This window comes from Apus apus, chromosome 1 (assembly GCF_020740795.1).
Source record: "Apus apus isolate bApuApu2 chromosome 1, bApuApu2.pri.cur, whole genome shotgun sequence".
NCBI lineage: Eukaryota > Metazoa > Chordata > Aves > Apodiformes > Apodidae > Apus > Apus apus.
In genome coordinates, this window is record NC_067282.1 from 128,259,689 (window position 1) to 128,275,912 (window position 16,224).

General features: G+C 43.0%; 1 protein-coding gene across 1 annotated transcript in view; it reads right to left on the bottom strand.

Moving 5' to 3' along the window:
- Positions 1–16,224, bottom strand: part of VWF (von Willebrand factor) — a 134,022-nt gene that overhangs the window by 103,089 nt on the left and 14,709 nt on the right. The window contains exons 7-11 of the mRNA XM_051624057.1: positions 10,438–10,654; positions 8,256–8,378; positions 5,097–5,208; positions 3,559–3,605; positions 761–897 (exon numbers count right to left, since the gene is read on the bottom strand). Of these exons, the coding sequence (XP_051480017.1) occupies positions 761–897; positions 3,559–3,605; positions 5,097–5,208; positions 8,256–8,378; positions 10,438–10,654 (636 nt within the window). The remainder of the gene's footprint in view (positions 1–760; positions 898–3,558; positions 3,606–5,096; positions 5,209–8,255; positions 8,379–10,437; positions 10,655–16,224) is intronic.

A 16,224-nucleotide genomic window follows, 5' to 3' on the forward strand; every position in this document is an offset into this window, starting at 1 on the left:
GCAGACTGATACTTCCCTTCACTCCTGTCAGTATTGTGACTCCATCGTATCTCTCCCTGCCCTCAGTTCCTTGTTCCCTGTCCCCTTTCTTCCCCTGTTCTTGATTCAGTACCCTTTCTAGTCTCCAAGTTTAGCACACCTATTCCCATGCTCAACTGGTCAATTAATTTCATGACCAGGTTAACCTCCCTGTGACATCCCCTCCCGGGTGTCCATCCCTCCCAGCACAGGCCTGGCTCCCTTTCCCACTTCTCTCCAGCTGTCTCTGCTTGCTGACCTCCAGCTGCATCTCACATCCATCAGAGAAGACAGGAAAGAAAGTCAGGAGCTGCTGACCAGCTAGTGAGCAACATCATTTAATGGAAAGCAACCCAAGGTTCTACCCTGCCAAGGCACCCTACTCTGTGTCTGAGGACATGGGCATCAGTGAGGCACCGACAGCCTTCAGGGCACTTTGCAAGGGCTGCACCCTCCTCTGTGTTTGTTTGTTCAGCTGGCACAGAGGCAGTCAGGGCTAGATCTCCAAATCTCGTTATGAATCTCAGTCTCCAGGTAGGCTCCTGGGAACGCCAGCAAGGAGAAGCAAAACACTTATTAACTAAGGAGAAAGGCTGCATCTGTTATTTAAACTAATTATTTCATAGGAAAATTACTTTTGTTGGCCTGTGCATCTGCAATTCATATCATACTCCCACAGCCCTTCCCGCTCTCTCCCAGGCATGTGCCAAGGAGCACAGACACCAGCCAAGGCTGCTCTTACCTGGATGGTCTCGATGATCACAGAAAAGGAATTTTCCACACAGTCTTTGGCAAATAAGTACTGACAAATCCCACTGAAAGTGAAATACTTGTTGTCGAAGCTTTTGAAATGGGACTGGCCTGTGACAGAGCATTCTCCTGAAAAGTGCAGAGAGACATTAATCACCTCAAGTGACAGCTGTGAGCAAAATCCTGCCTGTCCCCCCAAAAGCCACGAAGGGAGAAGAGCAGCCTAGTGGAGCAGGTTGTGCAAGGCCTCGGTCCCCTGCAGACCAGAAAGCACCAGCAAGATGCTTATCTCACCATTTATTTCTGTAAGTCATTACAAGTAGAAATAGCCATGGGGACAAAATCTGAGGAGTATGATATAAATCATACTGAAGAGCTGAAATTCATGCCTACAGAAAAGCCTATATAATGTTTCAAACTGAGGGTCACAAGGACATCAGCAAACAACTCAGCTCTCTGCACTGCAGAGGATTTGATACCTCAGTGGCCCTGGAAACTCAGAACGGACACTCAAGCTCTCCACAGACTTGGTCACATGAAAGTGTTGGGTGCTGATGGCACAGACCAGTTGTAAACAACAACTCAGAAAAAGTCAATAATGTGATATCCCCTCTTGCACAAAGCTGTATATTGATATATGTTTGCAAGCCTGTGCTGGTTAGGTTGTTTTTTTTGATAGTAGGGAAGGGGCCCCAGGGTTGGCTCTGGTAAGAACCTGAGAAGCTCCCCTTGCTCTAAAACTAGAAAAAGAGCCATTAGAGGGACAATTAACATACAAAAGAACTGATATAAGACCCGAGGAGAGGCAGGAGTTAGAAAGGAGTTAGAAGAGCTGAGCTGGAGAGACAGAGCAGTTAGTGCCAGTGGTTGGTGAGGAGGGAGGGGAAGAAGGTGCCCAAGCAGAAGTTTCCCTGCAACCCATGACGAGATGGCAGCTGTGCCCCTGCACTCATGGAAGAACGTGGTGGAACATTCCCTGAAGGCACCAGGAGGGGTGAACTTGGCCACTGGACTTGGATTTGCTGCCAGTGGACTCTGATGATGCAGCTGTGGAAGACCCCAGGGCCAGGGGAGGTGGCTGTTCCTGAAGCAGCCCCTGACTCTGTGGGAAGCCCAGGCTGGAGCAGCTCCGGATCTCGTGGGAAGGACTCATGAAGGAGAGGTTGGTGGAGGACTCTCTGCCATGGGAGGGACCCCGTGGGGAAGCAGGGCAGGACTGTAAGGAACCCTTCTTCCTGAGGAGGAAGGAGCAGCAGGAACCACCAGCCTGTGAAGTGACTCTAAACCCCATCCCCTGTCCCCCTGTGCCGCTGGGGGGAAGGAGGGAGAGAAACCAGGAACAAAGGGATTTGGGCCCGGGAAGAAGGGAGGGGTGGGGTAACATACGCAAGCCCTGCTCTGTGTGTGTCTGTGTCCTGGGTGGGTGTGATTAGTGTGAAATCACATTATTATTTTTTCTCTAAGTTGAGTCTGTTTTGCCCGGGATCTTAATGAGTGAAGAACCCTCCTTGTCCTTTGTCTCAACCCATGAGCTTCTAGTTGGGTTTGTCCTCCTCATCCCAGTGTGTGTGAGGGGGGGAAGCAGAGTGAGCAGCCATGCAGCTGTTTCTTTGTTGTCGTGTTAGGCCCAAACCATGACACTGACATTTTGGTACAAGTGTTCTTCCAGCCTAAAGCAGGAGGAAATGGAGCACTGATGGTTGAGGCAAGCTTACTGTTAATAGAAAGACAAACTTTGATAGCCCTTTTAAGACAGTTGCAATTCTACTTCTTCTGTATTGCACAGTCTCATCTGAAAACAACAACAACCCAAACAAAACAATAAAACCAACCAACCAAGTAAAACAAACAACCAACAAACCCCAAAAGCCTGCTCTCTCTTTTCTTGTCCTGGCACAACCCCAGTCTCCTTTCATCCTTCCCACTCTCAGTTCCCAAAAGCAGATAAAAAGCCATGCCATCTCTCTGCAGACTCCTACACACAAGACAAGCACAGTCAAATGCTGTTTCAGGTCAAGCAGGCCTTTCCACAGCTGAACATGGTGCAGTAACTGAGACAGGGGATGGGCCACAGAACTAGCAGGAGGAAGTAAAGAACGTAACACTTCATTGGCCAGCACAGAGCATGAAAAGTCACATCCCTGTGTAGGCAAAAAACTGGGATGGCAGCCACCAGTACTGGTGAGTTTGGGAGGTAGGTAAGGTAAAAGGAAGGGGAGCAAAAACACCCACAGAGTACGAAGCTGCTACTTCTTCAGTCTGCCACCACCACCCACAGGAGTCAGGGTGGCCACCTGCTCCCCAGTGCTGTAGCTGCTTCACTTCTAACATGACCTATAGGCCCCAAAGCCATGAGTACCAAAAGTGACCTAATCTACTGCCAGTACTTCAAATTGTCCCATCAACAAAAGCATGATAATTCACAGAATTAAATAGTGAATGGTACATTGTCAAAGAAACCCAGCAGTGTTCCTCTGCCTGAAAGCCAAATCCTCTGATCCCTTACACAGACTCTTACATCTTGGTAAACTAAGTAACCAAAATAGGAACCAATCTTTTCACCAAATAGGATTTTTCATTGCTGCACATAAACCATGCAGTACAACGTCCATCCTGTCTCACAAGAAGAACTTAGAAGTAAGAACCCATCTGGCTTGTACTGGAACAATCAAGTAAGAACAAAGATAGATTCAATTTTTCTGTAGAAAAAAAATACTATTGGGATGTTAGTGGGAGGAATGCAGGCAGAGCTTTTTTGTCAAAATCCAAAAAAGGGTAAAGTCAACATACCTGGGCATTCCCCATTGCTGCAGATCCAGGTGCCGCGTCGACAAATGCTAGGAAACGTGACAAGTTAGGCAAGAGTACAAGAATTCAAATATTTTGTTTCAACCTTTTCCCAAATAATTGAAATATGGGCCCCTGTTTCAGAAAAAAAACTAGACCAGTGCTAAACATCTTTTCCATCTCCCATAACCTCATTTCTTAATATATCCATCCCTTCTTACCATTATTCGACAGAAACTGCTGGTAGTAAGAGCTGAAATGGTTGCAAAACTCAGTAACTACTTTTTACCCCTACTGAAGCTCTGTGTTTAATAGAGTTTTCAAGTGCATTCCACTGACATGGAATGAGTTTCAAATGCAGTTCTCAATGTATGTCTATTAATATGGCAGAACCAGGAAAGAAAAAAAGTTTTAAGGGATCTCCAGAAAAATCAGACCCTACAATTCCCAACTCGAAGAAGGAAACCAGGTGGCTCAGAATCTTGTCAATTTGAGTTTAGAAATCTCCAGGATGAGGTCACATGGCCTCTTTGGGCAGCTGTCCCAGTGCTGCATCATGTCAGGGGGAAGAATTTTTTCTTGTGTCTAATTATTCCAGCCCTTGAAAACCATTTGTGGAGAGTCAGTTTCCTGAGGATAATAAATGCAGAGCCAATGGAATGTCATTCTCCACAGCAGTATCAAATCTGAATAACAGGAAGCATCTTCTAACAATACAGTCTATCGGACAGCACTAATCTCCCAAAAGCAGTAAGGTCAAACTGTGTGGGCAAGCTCAAAGCTGCAGATAAAAAGACCAAATGCTAATGTCATGGTTCATATTCTGTGACACATGGTGCAGGTAATGAAAAACTTCTGGTTAAGAGGGATGATGCATGGACAGTCTTTCTCCTGCATATAGTAGACTTGACTGTGTCCTTCTTCTGTACTCTAACTGGAAACATCTGGGCACAGAGTTGTCTGAACTCCTTCCACAAATATGTTCACACTTATACATAGCCAGATCAGGAATACATTACTCATTCCCCTTCCTTTCTTTAGACAGCTAGCCTTCCCCTTCAGGCTGGCATTCATGAGTGAAAAAAAAATCATGAGCCATGCAGCTATGAAGATTCATTAGTTTTGCAAGAAGTTCCAAGGATGTGCCTGAGCTAACTCCTCTTGGAAAGAAATGGGGTTGAGAGGTTAAATAAATGTAGGAAGTCAAAACACCACTGCTGACATTAACCAGACATGGGAACCTGCCGGTCTGTCTTATCCACAGGAAACAGGTAGTTCTCTACTGTTTGAAAGAGTATGAACCTCACATTGTTCAATCAGATCAAATATCCCTTTAAAAGCAGAGTTGATTTTGTCTTTGTGAACAGCTCACTTCTTGGAAGGTGCTGGCATTTCCAATAAGAGAGCAGGTCCTTTCCCAATTAAAGGAAACTTTTTTAAAAGAGAGAGATTTATACAAAGATCTTCTAAAACAGTCACTAAATGGTGTGCAGTACTTATCTAGAGCAACAGCAATGGCACCAGAGCAATACTGAATTTACCATGAGTTGCAGTCCTGGGAGATGGTGAAGCCAGGGGGATAATGTTTTCCAGAGTGGATGCAGGAGCAGTCAGTGCTTTCAATGCAATGTTCACCATCAAGGAGCTTCCCGTCTGGACACATCAGGTAGCAGCAGATACACATGCCACACACAGGGACACAAACATAAATATTATTAGATTTTCTAGTTGTTCATATACTTTGGTAAGACTTCAGATGCATTATTATCCATAGCTTGTCACAGGCAGCAATAAAAATGAACAAGGCTTGCCAAAAAGCCTCTCAGGGCCTGGTGTCTACTTTTCTTCAAGTGCAGCCTCTCCCTCAGATGTGCTTAAATGGAGCATTTCTGGTGCTCCCTGAAGAGCTCTTTGCTTAGCCAGTCCCTGAGTCCAAAACACACATATTGGAACATACATGAGTCAAACACAAGGAGCAAAATCAAGCTTGATCAGAGCTGGTCTAGAAAACTGACTGTTTGAAAATGATGTGCACTTTACTGACTGCAGTAAACAGGGCCTGGAGACGTTTGGTGTTTGTCAAAAAAAGGACAGATGAGGAGGCAAAGCAGAGAACAAAGGAACAAAGTTGGACAACATAAAAGTCTAGCAGACAGGGTCTGAGAGAAAGAATTATTATAATGTGAATCTCTGATTTCTCTTTTCAACTTCTGCAGAAATGAAAAGTGAAAGGACTAACCTCCCAACCTGGATCCAACAGCTTAGGTTTCCATATTACACAACTATAATTACCTATTCTATATATAGACTATTTTTATCTTACAAAGATAAATGGAGGCACAAATGAATTACAAGACTTGCCTAAGATTGCACTACAAGCTAGTAGTAGAAGCAAGGACAAGTTTCTTTCTCTTACATCCCCGTGTTTATAGATAGTTGATATTTCTTTGTTTTTAAAAAAGCTGCTGTACAAAAACATTCTGAATGCTGAAAACCCATCTCTCTCCTCTTTGAAGGACTCCCTGCAGCACTGATATTGATTGCAGAGATTTTGGCCCTTTACCCTAACAGTAGCAGTCACCATTGACAGTGAGACACAGGTAAATCCCATTCTCCCATTCTTGCCATAGAACTGCCTGGAAAGATCTTTGCCATTGAGAAAATCCTTCCACTGAGAGATACTCAAAGCAATATCTGAGTGTTTAAGAGTAGTGTGGCTCTCCAGAGAGCAGAAGAAAACAGAACATCCGCCTTTTTTTTCCCTGGCAATAGTAATTCCATTTGCAGAAATTAAAGTAACTGTGGTGCATTTAAGGAAAAAAAATAAATAAAAGAATAAAAGTCACATTCTTGAATGCATCCTTTTTATTCTTGGAGCACTGGAGGGAGGCTAATAGTAGGTCTAATGCTCACCCTAAATCCCAGATTCCTCTGTTCATCTGTGAGATCCTCCTGACTCTCTATGAAATTCAAATAAAAGTTATTCCCTGTTGACTGTGCACCAAATAACAGTAAAAAGCTTTTAACTGCTGATTCTTATTTCTTTTCATCTAATCATGGAATATTTTGGGTTGGAGGGGACCTTCAAAGGCCATCTAGCCCAACACCCCTACAATCAGCAGGAACGTCTTCAACTAGATCAGATTGCTCAGAGCCCCATCCAACCTGACCTTGAATGTTTCCAGGGAAGGGGTATCTGCCACCTCCCTGGGCAAAATGTTCCAGTGTTTTGCCACCCTCATAATACAAGATTTCTTCCTTATATCTAGTCTAAATCTACCCTCTTTTAGTTTAAAACCATTACCCCTTGTCCTATAACAACAGAACCTTCTAAAAAGTCTGTCCCTATCTTTCTTATAAGCCCCTTTTTAGTATTGCGAAGATGCGATAAGGTCTCCTCAGAGCCTTCTCCAGCTGAGCAACCTCAGCTCTCTCAGCCTGTCTTCATAGGAGAGGTGTTCCAGCCCTCCAGTCATTTTTGTGGTCCTCCTCTGGATCTTCTCCAACAGGTCTGAAAAAGAGTTTCATGCACTTCCTACTACTCATCTACTTGTTCCTCATGCAGTACTCTTTCTGTTGAGCTCCTGTTTCTCTGCTTTTCAGTTCCTGTCCCCTTAAGTCCTTTCCTTTGCTGAACTGATCAGTGCAGCTACCAGTGGAAGAACATAGCCAGAGTCTTTGCACAGCCCATGGATTAATCTCCTTGTAGCTTTTCCCAGTGCTCCCAGGACTGCACAAATATAATAGCTAGGTTCTTCACAACAAAATAAGATCCTGTGCCTAGTTACATCACCTGTGAGCCTCCATGTGCACCTTCCTAAGTCCTGCCACAGAATGACAGCTTTGAATCTCCAGTGAGTAAGAGACTGGCAGCTGAACAGGAAAATACTACACTCTGTATGTTTTAGAATGCAATTGACAACCCCTTAAACAATGTTGACATTGTCATCACATCCTTGTTTTGGAAACCAAATTATGTTCTCAGTTAACCTATGTCACGCTTGGTATCTTGTACAGGGGGGATAGTAAATAACTCTGTGCATTTGCATCAAGTCCAGAAATGAAGGATGAAATGCAGAGATAGTCCTATAACAAACAAACAGACAAACAAAAACTCCTTCTGCAGTTGTCTTAAGTACAATAGGGGATGAAGGCTGTGAAAAAAAAACAAAACCAAAAGTGGTGGTTGGGCTGCCCACTTTAAGCCAAAGAAAGCGCCTGTGTGAATGATTCAGTAAGTGAAATCGTTCATCTGAAATCCTTAAGATCTTTGGAATTACAGTGCAAGATCTACATGTCCTGCTTTTCTGTAAGAAACTCCTTCAGTATATTCTATGTTCTTTCTTCCTCTAGCTAGATGCTTCTAACCAAAAGCCATTCAGAAGGAATCTGGAGACATTAATGGCAAGTGGTCCCTTATCAAGAGAGGCAGGCTATCCTGGAGTGTCAGATGGTGCTGATTTTCAAAGAAACATTTACTTTTTAGTTGAGTCTAAAAAATAGACCTTTTATACAGTAAGCATACAGGCACTATAGAAACTCATTTATTCTAGGACATGGTCCCAGGAAAAAAAAAAAAAAAAAAAAAGTGTTTCTGATTTCAGGAAAATTTTAGGGAAGATACAGCTTTCCTTCTTCTAATAGAATAGTTAGTATCACTGCAAAATGTTTCTCTGTAAATAACCCAGTAAATCAATTACCAGGGCAGCTGCAGCCATCAACACATTGTCCATGACACACTTCATTGATATTCAGGCTCTGGCAGGTTTTCACACAAGGGGATACACACTCCTTATACTCCATGCCAACTGGACATCTTGGCCCTGAAACAATTAAAAGAAATTAGAAATGCAAATTTCTCAATAAATCTTAAATAAATAAGCCCCTAATTATCAGAGGCTAAAGCACAGAGACACCAAAAAAGGTGTCACATCCTCTCCAATCAATGATTTTTTTTCAAAGGCAGAACATGTAAGAAACACTCGATTTTCAGTTTGCTGCAATATCATCATCTGTCAGATGGTGTAGCAAATACTTAGAGGTTATAACCAATTTATTTTCTAATAAATTGAGCCTTAATCACTAAAACCAAGCCCACTGAGAACAATCAAACATAGGGGGAAGTTTTACAATAATCTCAAAATTATTTGGGCAGACAAGCATGTTCTGTACCTTGAAGCTATGCAGTTACTCCACTCATTTGTGAATTTACACTGTTTCATGTTTCCAGAGAGAACTGGGAGAGATTTAAGACTCTGAAATCCCATCCTTCTTCCAGAGAAAAGCCAGCACATGACAACACCCATGCTGTGGTGTCTTCACTGCAGTATTATCTAGACTAGGCTGTTATGCAAGCCCACACTATATCCATTCCTTCATTTTGATGCTTAGGCATATCCCACAAGACTGCATGGGCATGGAGTGGGAGGAAAACATTAGAGCCTGCCCTTTCCCAGCAAATCCTCTGTTGAGGTAGGTGGGAGGGTAGTGAAGGAATGATCTTGCCCTCTGTGGCTCCAGGGCTTGGGCACCAGCTGGCATTAGTACAGTGTGCCCAGCACTAGAGCCTTTCTAAAGCAGCAGAGCACTTCATGCCTCCAATACAACTATTGTCATCATCTCTTGAGAAAGCATCACATTACAGAAGAAGGGTGATAGAAAATTAAGCTCCCACTGTGGCAACAGGCCACCTCTCTTTCCTGACTCAGAAAAATGTGGTTTGTGAAGTCAAGGGTTACAAAGGAGCTCTAAAACTCCTGGGAACAGAGTGGGATCAATTTCGCTCATGGTTTTAGCTAGATTTACTGGCAGCCCTGGCAAAAACTCTGACTTGTGCCCTGAGCAAGGAGACAAGTTTCATCAGATCCCTTTTGTGTCCCAGTGGAAAGGTAACAAGTTACTGCTAGAAATAAGACTCTCCTCTGTTCTACAATCGCTCCAACAAGTGGTTTGCAAAATCTTCCTGCCCTAACTATAATCTGAAGGCAGTTTTCTTCAATGGGAGCAATAACAGAATATCTTAACCAAAGAAGAAGGTGGTGTCAGTACCAATCAGTAACATTACTCCATTAAATCAATTTACATAAACATCCTGAGAAAATTGTCCTTCCTGTGTAACATAGAAAGCATGAGAAAAATCATTGAGAACATGATATTAGAGGATTGTTTATTTATTCTTCTTCATTTGTGTGCTTAGTATTTTACCACAGTTCTCCTGTGGAAGCATATGTGTATATCAAAGCTGGGTGCAAACATGACCTTTCCTCTACAAAGGCCTATCCCAGTCAATCTCAGCACTTCCTTGTTGCAAAATCTTGGCAGAGATGCAATCAGGACCTCTGACCTCAACAAAATGGGGCTAATAAAGGCAGCATTTCAGGTTGCAATCAGGATCTCTAACTTAGACAAAGTTTGGCTAAAAGAGGCAACATCTCAATTTCAATTGAACTGTTTCAGGCAAATAAGGGGTGAAACAATTTGCTTTACCAAAGAATGTTAAGGAGAGTCTTTCACAAGGATACTTACTTAGAAGATATGTGAAATAGCTCCTAAACATCCTAGTCTATACTTTTATCCATCATATGAGTCTTCATTGTCTTTCTATGCCATGGTGGGACAGGTAGCAGCTCAGGATCTTCATATATGGTTCAAACAATCCTGCCTTAGGGACAATTTCTAGCAAAAAGTGGGTGATGGATAGTGAAAAGGGGAGTGAGCAAAGGCATTTCAGATAAATGACAGGCAGTTCAGATTTTAACCTGCCACGCCTGAATCAACCTGAATCAACATCCAAAAGAGCATTTTGGGTGCAGAACATGAATCAGCAAGACAGCCATGACCTCATTTGGGATAAGCAGCTTAGGAACAATCGTGTCAGCTTACTGCATGAGCTCTCTTCAGGCCAGCCATCCAAAATCACTCCTTCGTGAGTGCAGCTTCTTGTGTAATCAAGGAACACTGAGCAATGACAGTCCACGCCCTGGGTACAGGCACAGATATCTCTTTCACAGAGATCGATGTATGGCTCTGGATCAACTCGATGGTGGCACCGGGAGAAGGTCAAAGACGTTCTTAGCAGCTGGCAGATTTCCATGATACCCTGCATGACAAGCGAGGAGCAGAAGTAGAAAGAGAGAGAGAAAAAGGGACAAAATTAGCTTCTATAGTCTCAGGAAGAAGCAAGAAAACCCAGCTTTTCCAAACACACTGCCACCACTGTAGTTAAACAACATCATTGTTAATATTTAACACCACCATGAAATTAAAGAACATCATAGACAAGAACTAGTCGTGAGACACATCCAGACTGTGCATACACAGAGGTACATTAATATGCTAATTATTATTAAATAGTGTCAGGTGAGGGATGTTTCACACAGAAACATGTCAGTCAATTGGTCAGCAAGTGGAGGGAAGCAAAGAACTGCTTCCTATACAGTGTAGAACCAGATGGTGTCTGGAGTACTAGGAAGACACACAAAGCAAGGAAGAGGAACTTATGGCTTTGCTGCTTAGGAAGAAAAATTACTAGACCATCTTTTAGATAATGAAGGAAAAGAGTAAGCTTCAGAGTGAAAGATCAAGTCTTGCTGGAAACGAAGGAATCGTATTTGTTTCCCACTCCTGGCTACAGGTTCCTGGCTTGTTCAGTGCACAACAGGTCAATGCAACTGAGATAAATAGCAGAAAAATAACCCAGGGAAGAAAAGAAATTTGTTCTGCTCTTCTTGTGAATTAAATCAGCATGGTGACAGCTAGTGTAAGGAGACGACTGCACAGTGAGATAGACAGAGGATACTAAGACCTCTCCTTTCAGACAGCAGCAAGCTAAGATGAAACTTAGCTGTACATGAAAGAAAACCGAAGGAAAACTTAGTTTATGGTTAAGTTCTCCAAGGGAGGCTCCAAAAAAGACTGGTGTTAGCATTATGTCACAGTTCAATGAATGTGACATATTCAATGCAACTTTCTGAAAGGATGACACAGAGTTTAGATAAGTGGGAACACAAAAAACAACACTGTGTTAAAGCCTTTTTTCCTATACAATTCTTTGGTATTTGTCTTGTTCAATAACAACATATCCAATGACTGAGCTCTAGCTGTTTATCAAGAAATTAAGCATTATATTTTAGAAATTTATTTTTCTCTGCATAAAGGTTGTCTTGCCATTCAAATTGCTTCAGGTTTTCCAGAGACTTTACACAAGAAATTATAGCTGAAATTTTCCCTATTTTAGATGTATCTCAACAATTGTGACAAATTAACTGACATGAGCTGAAATACAGGTAAATCCAAAAGATAGAAACCCCCCCTAAAATTTTCATCATTAGGGTGGTCAAAGACTGGAGTAAGTGTTCAGAGAGACTGTGGAACCATCACCCTTGGAGACATTTGAAATGGGAGTCGACATGGACCTGAGCAATCTGACCCACAATGGCCCTGTAGCAAGCAGGAGGTTGGACTAGATTGCCTCCAGCAGTCCCTTCCAAGTTAAATAATTCTGCAAATTGTTTTTATTTCCTCTCTTTTATTTCTTTAAAACTCAGTGGTCAAGCTGAACTAAGAGAGGTCCTTGGGACAATGCACATAGGTCTTGAGCACCAGATACTGGAGCCTTACCCACTGCTGTAGCATTCAAGATCATGGAACAACAGTCTTGGAAGTGGCACAACACAGACAAATATCTAAAACCAACAGACCAGGGAGGGAAGATTCAGGCTGAAACAATGCTTGGAGTACAGGAGGCTGTAATATTAAAACTGGCAGAACCGACTGAAGGATCCAAAATACAGGTGAAGGTCTTGAAACTTCTCACTTGACTTCCATGAGTCCTATTTCAAGTGTTTCTTTCAGTGTGTTGTTGGTGTCCTGGCACAAACAACTCTTAGCAACCACAAACTTGCTGACTTTCTTGCTGTCCCAGTCCCACCACACAGAGCTGTAGGAGGAATTTTGTACATTCTTCCAATTTCTGTGGCATTGCCTTCTGCTGCTGCATGAACTGCATTTGTCTATTGCTTAACAACTGTCATTAAAGAGATATAACCTAAAAAGTTAAAAAACAGGGGAAAACAGAGACATCCTCTCATTCCCTTTAATTTAAACACTGTGGTGTATAGATACACAGAAGTCTTTCTCCAGATCATTCAGAAAGGTTATATTTTGATGCCATCATTTGGTATAGTTTTTCAGAATACATGATCTTTTGGCTCACTCATCAGAGGGAGAATGATTCAGCCTCCCATCTTTCCAAGTAAAAAGCATCCAAAGCCAGTATGTTTAGTCCATCAAATGCTGGCTGTATGTTTGCACAAACATAGTTAACAACTGACAGAAGGCACTTCACTTGAATGCTGATTCAGCTAATCTGTATTTTTCAGGAGCAATAAAATGAGATTTTTAGATATAGTGGGCCTCATTTTCACGCCTAAAATGTTTTATAGTATTGTATGTCCATGCCTTTGCTGGATCTGCTTGTGACCTCTACCATTACAAATTAGGATCCGAAAGTGGAGAACCTCTCCCACCTGCTTTCAGAACTGAGGTAAATGCTATTTCTTTATTGCATATGGAAGTACTCCATGGGGTATGAATGGGACTGTTTCTTACCAATTGCAGCAAGAGCTGAAGTTCAGCAACAGCAGAAATTAGCTGAATTCTAATTTCAGTTTACAATTTCGGCCCCTTTCACATCTAACATGCTATAGGTATAACTTCCTAATAAGAAAGAAAAAACAGAAAGCATACAGTGAACTGTGGCCTTCATACACCGTTGCTATGAAAGGTGAAATCTAGAAAGTAAAGGTAAGAGCTAAAAAAAGCATAAATCAATTTTAATGCTTTAAAACACATCTTTTTGTTTTCAAGGCTGCCTCATTACCACACTAATACCCTTCACTCCATGTTATGCTTCAAAATCCATCTTATCCACACTGTCATCTGGGTGCCTATTAGATTGGAATACTTCAAGGAACAGGTAGCCTAAATCATCACATCTGAGTGGTGAAAAAAGGGATCAGGTAATGCAAAGGTGCTCTTTCTTTCTGGTACCAATTGCAACAGCAGCCAGAGAAGGCAGGGCATGGTAGACAGGCTGTAGCTCCCTTCCTCCACCACTACCATATTTAGCATGCTCTCTGGGTCCCAAACAAGGTGGCCAACAGGCAGCTCCACCGTGCAGGTGCTAAGCTGCATCCAGCCTTAGGAAGGGAAGACATATACCTGAAAAGAAACCACATCTGCAGGTAGAGCAGTAGTCAAGCACATTTCAGTGTGTAAGTGCTTTGGAGTGAGAGGCCCAGAGCCACAGTAGGGTAAGCACGTGAGCAGGGTCAAGACCTTCAGCTGATGTGTGGTGCCATTGATCAAGACAAAAGCTCTTCCTTATTCAAGAACGTGAAATTGCCTGTGTTTTCTATGATTTAAAGGTAAAAGAGCAACAGGGCTTTCTGGTTTCACTGCATCTTGCAAAGAAGTCAGAAGCTGTCTCTCAAAGGATTCTGTTGGAGGAGGGAGGGATGGGGCAGAGAAGGCAATGAAAACTGCAGATCTCACTGAGTGGGGTGATGGAAGCAGGAGGAGCTCACTGAACCAAGGCTGTTGTTTTCCTCACCTAGCAGCTGACTGCCTGGCAGGGAGGGAGCCTGGGAGATGGGGGAGATTTACATTCCTGAAGCTGAAGCAAGCAAACAAAGCACGCTATTAAAAAGCCCTACATTCTTCAGCAGGCACTGGTTTGGCTGGACTTCTATTAATAGCTCTGTGTTTATTCTTGCACAGTGAATAAATTAAGCTGATGTTAAATGCTGTGAGCTCATGAACTCACATGAGAGAGAAGATAATTTCATGTAGTTTGGGGGAGAGTGCATCAATATCTAACATAATCTGTATAAAACTCTAAAATAAATTCTCTCTGTATATACCTATACAAATACGGTCTACCCATCAGACAGGATTTCATCCTGTGTGCCACTTCCTGGCATCCATTGCAATGTTGACATTTTCTGAACATTAAACGTGCCTGAATAGATAAAATTCCAGTGGCCACAACCAGTTGCAAGATCCAGCCCTGCTCTAGACCTGTAACTGGGCTCAACACACAATGTTATCCCCCAGAAGGCACCTCAGCCGGGTTGAAACCCCTCACGCTTTTGTCATGTCCTCAGCACCACACACCATTATGCAAGTTCAGTCAGTACAGACCCCAACACAAATGCCCCATGCACACCATCTTTTGAGCAAGAAGCATAGCCTGGAGACCTCCAACCTGAAATCCCACCTGTTCTTCCTCAGCCAAGCTGAAACTGCAGTGCCAACAAGCACGAGCACACTTTGCTGAATTTCCGAACACATCTAGTACAAGCATCCGTGTTCCAAAGCTCAGTGGAACTGCAAATAGTCAGAAGTTTGCAGACTTGTCTGAGCCCTAGCTAGCTTTTTACAGGTAACTAGGAAACCAGCTTTCAAAGTAGCTGTAGAGCAGATATGTTCCAGGAAATGCTACTAGTCTGGAGAAATTATTTGAGTCTAATTTAAGTGTCAGCCTTCAGGACTTGCACAGCAAGAAACTTAAGTGCTCAATTTTGGCCTCAGTTACTCTGGTCTAAATCTAAACCTGGCCCTCACCAGCTCATGCTGAGTTACAACAAAGTACATGAGATCAGATACAATCCTCAATAGATGAAGGTTCAATTTGCCATGACAGTCATAACCTGTAATACCACATGCTGTCAGTACATATTCAAAGCTACTTTCCTCCCTGAGCTGATGTCCATCTTGATGTGCCCACCCTGTGTCCAAGGGCAACAGGGAACATGCCTATACTTATAAAAGAGGAGAAGAAAAAGGTTGATACAAGAAAGGGGGCCACAGAGTTGGCTGAGACAAGCAGTTCTGTCTTTCTTCAACACATCACAGCTGCTATTAATATGGTGGCGCAGAGCCTTTGCAACACCTACAGGGGGCATCTCCTCTGTCAAAAATAGCCTGGCTGAAGAACCTCCCCACTCTGGTGACTCCCAGGTATATGTATGGCAACACAGTGACAAATACTATTTCGGGTGGTGGTGCCTACAGAGGCTTCAGAACTGATGCTTCCCTGTTGACAGAATCAGAGAAGGAACTACCTACCTCATTCTACAGGCACCACTTAAATACACCTTTCCCAAGTAATACCAACATTTCTTTGGCAGAAATTCATACTTCAGGCTTAAATGAGCTCTTGGTTTCTTTGTTTTGATGTTTGTGTGTTGGGTTTGGGGGTTTTTGGATTGGAGAGGAAGGGAAGTATATATATTCTACAGTTTTAGAAGTAATAGCAACAGCCAGGCTGCAGCAGGAGAGAAAAATTGCATTCACTGACTACTGAGTAAACTGTTTGTTTTGTAAGACTGCAGTAAATAAGACATGAGTCACAACATGCAACCTCAAAGGTCACTTTTCTACAGCACCAGGTAGCCCAGTGCAGAAATCGTCCTGCTATCACCAGCCAGAGTCTGCAGGTAGGGCACACAGTTACCAGCTCAGGAACCAGAGGCCCACAGCTGCATCCTGCATCCAGCCCCGTGCTGGCTCACAGAGAGACTGGAAGCACCCACAGGCAGCACAGGCCCATGCTGCCTGTGTGTCACTTGCACACTCTGCCCACATGTGAGCCTGCTGCATCACAGC